The sequence below is a fragment of the Pygoscelis adeliae genome, unplaced genomic scaffold (genome assembly GCF_000699105.1).
Source record: "Pygoscelis adeliae isolate BGI_AS28 unplaced genomic scaffold, ASM69910v1 Scaffold270, whole genome shotgun sequence".
NCBI lineage: Eukaryota > Metazoa > Chordata > Aves > Sphenisciformes > Spheniscidae > Pygoscelis > Pygoscelis adeliae.
In genome coordinates, this window is record NW_008823916.1 from 950,053 (window position 1) to 961,220 (window position 11,168).

At 52.3% G+C, this 11,168-nt stretch overlaps 1 protein-coding gene across 1 annotated transcript in view; it reads right to left on the minus strand.

The window, feature by feature from the left end:
- Window positions 1–417: 417 nt before the first annotated feature.
- ASTN2 (astrotactin 2) overlaps window positions 418–11,168 on the minus strand; it is a 308,249-nt gene continuing 297,498 nt past the window's right edge. The window contains 4 exon segments of the mRNA XM_009319305.1: window positions 418–655; window positions 7,148–7,229; window positions 7,232–7,291; window positions 9,292–9,392. Coding sequence (XP_009317580.1) covers window positions 418–655; window positions 7,148–7,229; window positions 7,232–7,291; window positions 9,292–9,392 — 481 coding nt within the window.

Sequence of the window (11,168 nt, forward strand, 5' to 3'; positions counted from 1 at the left end):
GGCAGGGCGGGCAGGGCAGGCAGGGAGGGGGTCACCCTGTGCCCAGCGGCTCCCCTCTGCCTGGCCCTGGCCTCGAGTGGGTATCTCCTCCTCCCAGGGTTTTGGAGCGTGTAGTCCAGGAAATTCAGTAAGAAAAGATTAAAAAGGAGAGGCTTTTATGCTGAGTCAAATTAGGTAATTTCTTTTTTTTTTTTCTCTTGAAAAATTAAAAAAAAAGGGAAAAGAAATTAAAGTCCAACTTGCTGATTTCTTGTTTCTCTGCCGTCTGCGTGAGAAAGTCCTGTTTGGCCTCGCTGTCCCCTTCCACCCCCTCCAAACACCACCCGACCCCGAACCCCACCAGCCACTCAGCGCACCACGAGTCCTCGACTCCTCGGAGTCCCTTTGCCTCCCACAGCTCCAGGCCTGCACCTTCCCTCACCGCCCCTTGGACTCCCCGTACGTGTTGCGCAGCATGGAGACCATCTTCTCCTCGCACGTTACTTTGGTGTCCTTTAGGATGCTGTACCAGACCATGCCGGGCGGCCGGACTTCTTCGCTGCGGCAGAACAAGTAGGGCATGGTCTCGGTGCGGCTCTGGATGTAGGCACTGCGTAGCAGGGTCGAGCAGTGACTGCTGACCTTCTCCAGCCTCCTCAGGATCAGGTGTGCCTTCCTGGAGGGGACAAACAGAGATAGAGACAGAGCAGGGCAGGCAGTGCAAAGAGGAGACAAGGAGCCAGGACTCCTATGTTTCACCACCGGCTCTGTCTTGAGACAAGAACAGACAAGACCTGTTGCCTAAGACAATGTCTTTCCTGTTTCAGGTGGAGAGAAGCTCTGTTTTGCCCCAAAGTTCTGGGTATATCTACTATTTCACAGCACCAGGTCAACGGGGCTGGAGGGACCTCAGGTCCGACCCACTAGAGCAGCTTGGGTGCCCTGGGGACACCGTCTGTCCCTGGATAGATGGTCACCACCACCCCCATGTGCTCCTGGCAGGCTCCAGCGCATGTGCTGGCCCCCGTGCACCCTGGTGAGACCCCCAGCACCTTACTGCTCCCGACTGACGAGCCCAGCCCTCCCTGTTTTCCCAAGTCTGCAGGAGGCAAATGGCCCAAAAGGACTGACACTGGAAGAGCGAGGAATAAAAGCACAACACATTAAGACAAAACAAAATAAACCCATAAGAAACCAAGAATCCCCTCGTGGGAGTCTGCAAAGTGCTAAATCAAACAAAGGGAGGGGAAGAGGGTTTACTTCAGTGGTCTGAAAGTCTCAAGATCACAGATTATTTCCTCTCCCTCTGGTGCCACAGGAAAGCTCTGGATTCAGGGCTAGGGGATTTCGCAGTTCCTGCAGGAATGTAAATTCCCGATAATGATATGTCAGGGGCAGCGCTGTCAGTCAGTGAGGCATAAACATGGGGATTATTTGATTATGAAAGCTGAGTGGTGTTTCAGCCTGGGCTGTGAGCTCCCAGCCCAGGGGGGGAGCACGGGGAGCTCGATGCGGCCACACACCCGCAGGCACCCGGGGACGGGATGCCGGGGAAGGGCTGGCCAGAGTCACCCCAGCACCAGAGCAGAGGGCAGAGACGGCGCCAGGAGGCAAGAGGGCATCGCGGCATCCCCAGCCGGCTACAGACGTCTCCCTCCGGAGCGGGAAGACTGGATGAAAGGCTGCAGGAAACCACTGCTCCTCCTGTGCTGCACACAGAAAACTTCCCCGCTCCTCCCCGGGGTGACGGGCTCAGGGTCGGTTTTCCCAGGAAGGGAAGAGCAAAGGGAGCTGGCCCTTCTTGGACAACACTACGTGGTATCCATGTATCGATTTAAGCTATAAAGACAAGCCTGACGAGGCAATTTGAGCCTCGTTAGCTATAGACACACACACACATATATAATAATGATGTCATGGGCTGAGCTGTGCCCAGCTCTGACAGAATACCTCTACTCCTGCTACTCTCCATAGCAGCCACCTGACCTGCTACAGCATCTGGTGCTCCTACTGCGCGTCAAGACCTGACACACTGCCAAGAACAGGTCCTTCGCTACTGGACGCCTGCCGCTAAGAAGTGATGAAATTCAACGATGGCATTAGATGCTTTCGGTAAAGACTGATTGATTAAAGCTAAGCTCAGCAGCAAATCAAAGTCTGTAGTGACTGTCACTACAGTTAACGAACTTCAGCAAATCACAGTCACTGGTGCTGGAAGGGACCAAAAGGCATCGCCTGTGCCATTTCCTTGCTGGGATCAACCTGCCCTGATGAATATCTGTCTAACCTGTTCTTAGAGCCAAGAGTTGGCAACCCTTCCAGTGCTCATGCACCCTAACGCTGAGAAATTGTTTCTTAACATCTGTGCTGATTCTCCCCTTTTTTTCAGGGAAGGCTGAGCAAGCACAGGGCCCACGGTCAGCTCATAGGATGGACTTTTATGTGAGCTGACAGTGCTCGGGAGGAGAGCATTTAGCCAGAATATCCTCCTCCTCAAAAAGGATAACTATCATCTCTCTTTAAGGCCATAGCTCCATGGTCACCCTTATTTATCATAAAACACCTCTACTGCCAAAAGGAGGTATTGCCCCTTCCCCAGCTTGTCCCTGCCCATTTGCTTGTGCTGGCGCAGGTGTCCGGGGGGCCAACATGGGGCAGTTGTCCATCCAAAGGCCAACCAAGCAACCCATGGAGTTTCCCTCAGGTTGGTTCCCACTCCAGCTTGCCACAAGGCCTTTTCCAGCCATAGCAAGAGGGGAGTGACAATGAGTGGCCACGACCAGCCCTTGAGGCAAACGCCAGCGGTGGGTAATCACGACTTGGCCCTAATTTAGACAAGGGGTGGTCTCCCCAGCAACACACCTACACATGCCTACTGGCCAAGCTCTTCTCTTCCTCTCCTCCCTTCTCACCACTTCACCTTTCTCCTCCCCTCCATAGCTTTCTTCACCCACCTCTCACTTCTCCCCTGCACAACCTGCTCATTCCTTTGCCTCCATTTCCCTTGGCCTTCTCTACCTTCCCATTTTTATTACTTGCTCCACCATAGTTCCACGATCTTCTGGATTTTGCTAAAAATCACCAAGTTGTCCTTGCTTCCTGATACATACTCAGGTCTCTTATTCAGGCAAACATTCCTATGTGAGAGGAGAGGCTCGAGGTGGCAAGAAGTCCAGGAGTCAACCCATCCAGACCTGCTGATGTCTCATGTGCTGTGCTCCTCGTGGAGCTGGTGGCCACACACCTGCTGCATCTGCAGTTGTGCTTGATGCAGTCAGCCCCAGGAAAGTATCCATGTTTAAGGGTGGGATGCAGCAAACGATGGATTGGCCCTATGAGGATGCTGAGAACACACTGCACCGTGGGCAAGGAGGAGACAGGGTGATGGGGAGGGAGGGAATCAGGCGCCTCGCTTTCAGTGTCCGGTGCCAAAGCCCCAGTTTTGATGGGTTGCACCGCTTTGAGTCATTTATTTTAGTGGGGTAATGAAGTCATGTGTAAATGTTAGATTTAGCTTTCGGCTGTCAGCTGTTCCCTCTTAAAAAAAATAAGGAGAAAGAGAGACAGAGCAGGAGAGGGGAGGGGTGAGAAAGAGAGAGAGGCTTTCTGGTGAAGGCTGGGTAATAAATTACAGGAGCAGTTCTTGGGCTGCCAATTTAACACCATAAATCAAGCCCTGGGTATTACCCAAGTGCTCCCTGCGGAGGGCTATCGGGTCAGAACGACCACCTTTTCAAATACTGGAAATGAAATCTTCCTAAATGCTGACCAACCTCATCCCTGCCAGAAATGGTAATTTATTGCCTTATTAAAGGGCAGGAATCAGGAGAGGACAGCAGGGGAGCGAGTGAGGGGAGAGTCACTCTCATGGCTGCCTGTGGCCAGACCCCGAGCTCTCAGCCCCCAAAGGGATGAAGCAACCTCCTTCCCCCTCACCCCATAGCCCGGATGGGGGGTGCCCCCACATTGGCATGAGCCAGTGGTGCCCTCCCACCTGCCACATGCCCACCGCAGGGGCTGTTGTTTTAAGTCGGCACCAGCCAGGGACGGATTCTGGTCTCCGCTTATGTGACAGATTTTGGAGGTCACAGCCGTAGTCATAAATGATTAAGAAGGGAATTTAAAAATAGTGATGGCTCTACGCGGCTGCTTCCCTCTGTGGTACCTCATGGCATGGTGGAAGAGAGGAAAGGGGAGGGAGATGGGTGCCTGCTGCCAGGGCACTTTCCAAGGGCTCATGCATGAACCAGTAGCCCCAGAGCAAGGGAGTGCAGTGCAGTGATTGCACAGGGGACACGGCACCGAGGTCCCTGGTTGCCAGCCCCAGCTCTGCAAGGACGTGCCCAAGAGCAGGAGACACGTTACCTCCTGCTCTGCCCAGCCCTGGGTGTGCTCCTGCAGGGACATCTGTCCCCCAGCTGCCCAGGGGACAGCAATCACTCACTTTGATGGCTGGTGCGGGATGAAAGCATATCCAGAGCCAACAAAACATTGCCCTGTCTCACCTAGGAGGAAGGTGCTAAAGGAGAACGAACCAGCATGAAGAAGAAAAGAAGAAATGATACCTGGGCTGGAGGGAAGGATGAGCTTCCCAGGACGGCTGCAGGGAGAGGGTGGCTGCCTGGCTGCTGTGTTCCCATATGGGACGATTTTGTCATAAATTCAGATTTTTCCACTCTACTGAGAACTGACCTGGGTCTGTCAGACCCTCATCTGAGAGGACAATAAGTCCGGGACTCGATGGCCTCTTATCACAGACTCCCATCAGTACATTGCATTCCCCCTCAGTACCAGAAGGCAGCTGCTCTGGAGATGCACTTCGTCTCCTGCGGCTGTCCCGGCTGCCTGCCTGGGTGACTTACTCGAGCAAAGGAGAGGCTGCGAGCCCTGGGCTGATGCCACATCCTGACCCCGTTGTTGCCGGTAGCCACAAGTAGGGGCACAGAAGGAAGATTTTAACCTATTTGTTCCGCCTCCTCCTAAAAGCCAGGCCCTGTTTGCAGTGGTCAAAAGAATTGTCCCGAAAATACAGTAAGAGAAAATAATAGACAAATCTGCCTGTGGCCGTGTCAGGAAGCACTCTTGCTGCACAGATCCAAAGGTCTGAATGCATAGTAGCATTAAACCTTCACTGGTTTAGACAGATTCTTCTGTTTTGTTGGAACAAATTAACTCTGTGAGATTCACTTGGTGTCTGTAAGAGGGATGGAGGGAGCAGGAAAGGGGTTGTTGTTGCTAAAGGAGACTAGCAGGATGAGGCAAGCCAGGTGCCAAGATGCTGCTGACCACAGAAAGTCCTGGTTTAGGGCCACCTATGAGCTAAGTTTTTAATGTCTCCTTAATGTAAACCGTCTGGTCGGGACATCTGGCTGTCAGTGTGTCTTCTCGCAAGCAGCTGTTTGCAGTAACCTGTGGCTTTCATGGAAACTGGGCTCACGAGGACTCCAGTATGATGTATTTATTACACGGAGGCAATCAACTTCCCTCTTGTCACTCAGTTTTATGAGTGAACATTTACTGTGAAGCTGAGGCTCATCTGATAAACATTTCAAGGTACAAAAATGAATGTCCCCCTGGGAAGAAGAACAGTCCGTCAATTAAAATCGTGTTACGAGATGGCCTCCTTTGGCAAAGCCTCACTCACCTCCCGCTACGTCAGTGCCTCTGTTTCTGTCCAAGCTCCCTGAGAAGCAAGGCTGGACGGCAGAGCTTCACTCTTGTCAAGAGCCTGGCACCGGCTGCCGCGGCATTTATAGATGCTTCTCCCTGGCTGTAAGTCACATATTTCTCAAGTACAGAACAGGGGCATACGAGCACTGCTAGGAGCTCATCTGTCTCAGCGAGGAAGGCAGACAGCAGCCGAATCGACCGCTGACTCCAGATGTAGCTTGGTATAGAGTCGGGTAATATGGGCAATTTAAATGTCACCTTGCAAATCTCATGGCTTGATGTAGGTATCATCAGGCTAGATAGCATCCTTCAGTAAATGTGTTGGATCTCAAGTAACGGAGGAAATAAGGATGTGTAAGAAGAGGCTGATGGTTCCCAAGGATTTATAGAGAGAGGAGCAACTGAAAAGGACAAACAAGTCTGCAGTGTCATCAAAGAAGGAGGAAGGCAGTGGGAAGGATGAGAGTGGCTCCGTGCCAGAGGGTAATGAACTATCAAAGAAACTATGACCAAGGTCACCTCTGGAGGAGGGAAAGCCCCAGGCCAGCTTGCATTTATGTCCGGGAGGGGTGTAAACTGTTGTGAGGAGCTGTCATCCTGGTATTATGGACAGATCTTCAGCCGTGTCCAACAAGCAGGTAGGAGCAGGGGGGAGAGAAGGAAAATCTTTTCCAATTATTCATGGACTGCAGGACTCTGTTCCTTCACCTTCCTCTGCTTCAGCTTCTCAAAGAACAACATGTTAAAAGAGGACACTGGATGAACCGTGTCTCTAAAAGCTTCAAAGCAGGTCAAGGCTATTTGAATCCTGTAAGAGATCTCAAGATGTCCAGAGGGATACGGCTACTTCTGAGCATTTCTGGCTGAGTGTTTCCCAAGGGGCTGGGTGGCAGTCTGGCCTTTGCCGGGACACTGCCAGCCCCCTGGATGCAATGTAGTCCATGGACCTGTTATTCCTGAGCTGTGATCTCTTAGAGTCTTACCACCCCTTTCACTGTACACTGGGGGTTTGCAGATGCAGTCCCTCTGGAAAGGTTGCTCTTTATACTCCCAGGAACAATCCTCTCCCAGCCCTCCTCAGAGCATCGAATGTATAGGAAAGAGAAAATGTTTCTAGCATAAAGCTGTATATAGGTAACAGATGAAGTGCTGTGCACTCGCTGGCATCCTTCACTATGTCCCAGGCCTAACTTACACCCTTTGCCCCTGAACCCCCAACTTTTCCAACACACTCAGCTCATCTGGTTCAGGCTGTTTGCTAGATGTCCCAAAAGCATTCATCTAAAGACCACCCAGCTGCTAGATGTCCTATAAACATTTATCCAAAGACCAACTGGGACCTGGCAGTCCCAGGGGATGGAAGGACAGCTTGGTGAACACCAGAAGGGAACTTCTCTCAGCTACGAGGATAAGGCAATGAGGTTCACTTCCACAGTGGCCAAGCAGAGGGGTGCTCCAGGCAGCAGGGCAGGGGAGGACGCAGGGAAGGGACAGGTACCTGGGCCCAAGCTCGTCCTCACTGCGCCAGACGAAGTCTCCAAACTTCTCATAGTGGGAGTTGTAATGGTGCTGGACTCGGCCGTCTGCTGCTCCTTCCCACTGGTGTAGCCGTTGTAGAGATTGTAGATTTTGTCAGCTATCTCTGGAAAGGGTCAGGGAGGTGGGATTAATGAACACCCAGGAAGGTGCTAACACAGGAGGAGGAGGAGCGAAGCCCTTGGCAGGGCTGGCAGGAGGGGCGGGCATCTGGGACGGCTGCCAGTCCCTTGGGGCTGCCTGCAGCAGGGTTTAGCGACCTGGGGAGCATGTAGCAATTCCTCAGGCTAATCCTGCAGCGAGTGCCCTGCATGAGCGGAGCAGCCCCACAGACTCCAGCAATACTCCATGAAGGAATGGGAGAAGGAGAGGAAGGCTGCCAGCACAGGCAGACGCGGCCTTATCCTCCCAGGTAGGGCAGGCAAGCTCTTCCCTAATTCACCAAAACAAAAGCAATTGCACAGCTATGATGCTAAAGGGTAGGAAGAATATGATGCTGTTGATAACAAGATGGTACTTGAGCCAGAAATACAGCATATCATCATTGTGGGTATCCACAGCAGCTCCGATGTATTAAACAAGAGGGTGCACTCTCTGCTGTAGAAAAGGATCTCTTTTTGGAAACAAAAAATGCACAAAATCCCATTTCCTTCCTTTTCTTTAGTCTCCCGTTTGCTCATTTTTCCTGGGAATGCTTAGCAATAACATGAAACAAAGCATTAATGAAAACTTTCTTTGGTGTGCTTTTCAGAACAGAAAGCAAACAAGAACGAAAACAGGTAACCCACCTTTCATTTAGAGGAACCTTTTTAAATTTAAAAGCAGCAAAGTGCTCTGGGTGTGAGAACAAATGGGATCGGTTTCAAAACTGGAAAATGCAAATGTGCAAAAGTGCTTGGGCTTTTCTCAGTGTTCCTGTTTCAGAACTGAACCAGCTGCCACCAGCATCCTCTTAAACACCCGGAGCTGACAGTGTCCCGCACTGCTCACTGCCCCGGCACAGCGAGGGCTGCCTCTCACTTCTGCAAGAAGAGATTGCTTTTTTTTCCAGGCGACGTGAGTCGAACTCACGTTATCAGTTCCCATGGCCATGAGCAGGGAAGGATGCCATGGCGCTGCGTGGCACAGGACCACGGGAACCACCAGCTGCCCAGCTGAGGGGACTTTGCTACTGGGCACCCCATGCAACCCCATGCAGCGCTACAGGCTTGGGGAAGAGTGGCTGGAAAGCTGCCTGGCGGAAAAGGACCTGGGGGTGCTGGTCGACAGCCGGCTGAACGTGAGCCGGCAGTGTGCCCAGGTGGCCAAGAAGGCCAACGGCATCCTGGCCTGTATCAGAACTAGTGTGGCCAGCAGGAGTAGGGAAGTGATCGTGCCCCTGTACTCGGCACTGGTGCGGCTGCACCTCGAATACTGTGTTCAGTTTTGGGCCCCTCACTACAAGAAGGACGTCGAGGTGCTGGAGCGTGTCCAGAGAAGGGCAACGAGGCTGGTGAGGGGTCTGGAGAACAAGTCTTATGAGGAGCGGCTGAGGGAGCTGGGGTTGTTTAGCCTGGAGAAAAGGAGGCTGAGGGGAGACCTCATCGCTCTCTACAACTACCTGACAGGAGGCTGTAGCGAGGTGGGGGTCGGTCTCTTCTCCCAAGTAACAAGCGATAGGATGAGAGGAAATGGCCTCAAGTTACACCAGGGGAGGTTTAGATTGGATATTGGGAAAAATTTCTTCACCAAAAGGGTTGTCAAGCATTGGAACAGGCTGCCCAGGGAAGTGGTGGAGTTGCCATCCCCGGAGGTATTTAAAAGACATGTAGATGTGGTGCTTAGGGACATGGTTTAGTGGTGGACTTGGCAGTGCTACGTTAACGGTTGGACTTGATGCTCTTAAAGGACTTTTCCAACCTAAACAATTCTATGATTCTATGACACTCTTGCAATTTGTCAGCCCTCCCCAGATTAATGTCCCTGTGCCCGGGGGTGAATTTACAGGAGCATTCACACTGGAAGAGGAGGGACTGGAGGAGCTTGCAGGAGTACAATGAATACAGGAAAAGCAAAATTAGCAGGAAATGTCTTCTGTTGCAGAAAATGAGGCGCCTGAACACTGACCTTCTGCCTTGCTGTCATCTACCAGTGGGCAGGCTGTCCTCAGGGTGACCGTGCTCAGCTCTGAGTGTCTCCCTCGCGTATCCACCGCGTAGAGGGTAAATCTGGAAGGTAGGAAGGAAAAGGAAAATAATGTCTTTATCCCTCAGTCCCACACCACGAGGTTGTTATGGGAACCGGCCTTCACAAGAGAAAGGAAAAATGTGGTCCAGGCTCCTATCAGTCAGTTTTGGCATCTCAGGGAGATGCGAGACGACCTCAGGCTTAGACCAGGAGAGCACCCAGGGAAAGGAGCCTGGGGGACAGGCCACCGCGTCCCCACGCAGCATCTGCAGAGCTGCGTTTCCTCTCCCCCCACCATCTCTGGGAGCCTTGTGGGGCTGCACCCTGCAGCCGCCTGACTGCGAAAGGATGCAAACATCTCTGGGGTTGCTTTGCCCAGCACCGATGCAAACAGTGTAACGCTGTGGCGTTTGCAAGCCGGGGTCCTCTCCAGCCCTCCTGAGAGTGGAGCAGTAATTCGTGCCGTAAGCGGGCTCCGTGCTGACAAGTGACACCTCATTCACATCCTGTGAATGGCCCTTGAGGTTGACTTCTCCCTCGTTTCCTCACCAGGGTGGGGCTGGTAAAAGGGTGGGAATGATAATTTCGCGCTTGAAGCTAATGGAGAGCATCTGACAGTAAAATATGGCTTTTGTGCCGGATGAAGCATTGAATAAACAGGCTGTGGCTGCATGGGACATCCCGGGATGCTGAGCTCAGAGTCCTGGTCAGAATATCAAAGCTCCAAAATGAGAATGCTTCTTCGCAGCAGGGGTGACAATCTTCCGTCCACTCTCCCAAAAGGCATCGGTTCATATTTATTCACTCCGAGCCAGACATGGAAACTTGAGCTGGCTTTGACAAAGTGCAGGAGCTGGCTTGAACCCCTCAGAGGTCTGAGATGCCTGGTGGCGGGGTACCCAGCTCCCGAGAAATAACACAGCCCCGCTCCTTATCCTAAGGTAAAACTGAGCAGCTCTTGCAAGTGAGTGCAAGGAGTACCATAAAAGCAGCTGAAGCTTAAATGGGATTGTGACCCTGAGGTATGTTTACTTAAGGAATGGACCTAACTCCTTAGCATCCTTAACAGGGACAGAAGCGATGCCTCCCTTTTCCTCACCCCACACACGAGCACCGCCAGCCCCCCTCTCTCCTCCCTGCTGGCCCTGTGCACCCCACGTGCGGCTGGTAAGAGCTGACATTTGCACGGTAGCAATTCCCAGCACAGGACATATTCTCTCCGAGCAATTAGCATTAGTTCCTTAACAATACTTGCTGTCTGAAAGGATGCCAGCAGACTGCCAAGGAACCCACTTGTGTGTAGGGACAACTCCCATCTTCACAAAGCTGGGGCATGCAGGGGATGCACATGCTGAGCTCACCCAAGGAGATGCTATTTAATTCTTTGGCATGACATCATTTTCCTGAATTTACAAGGAACGTTGCTCAGAGTGGGAGCATATCAGGAAGGATGTCCGCACTGTGCAACTTCGCAAGTACCACACACAGGCTGTTCTCCCGCTATAATTAAGGGACAGCAACAGAGCAATAGGGTAATATCGAATTCGGGACAGGAGTCTAACTTCAGGGCTTTGCATCCCATCCCGGAGGTGCCACCACCCCTCCTCCTCCCTTCAATAGACAAGGGGTTCAAGGTGAGTAAGGAGTCTCTTGCTGTGAGCAGGTAAGGTACGTGTCTCTGCAGCTTGGCAGCATGAATCCCCCTCTTTCCAGGTCCAGAAAGCAGCAGCAATAGGGACACCCAGTGCTGGGTGGGGGGACCTCAGCCCCAGCGAGACAAGGGACTCTGCAGCGGGAGAGCTGGGCAGAGACCCCAG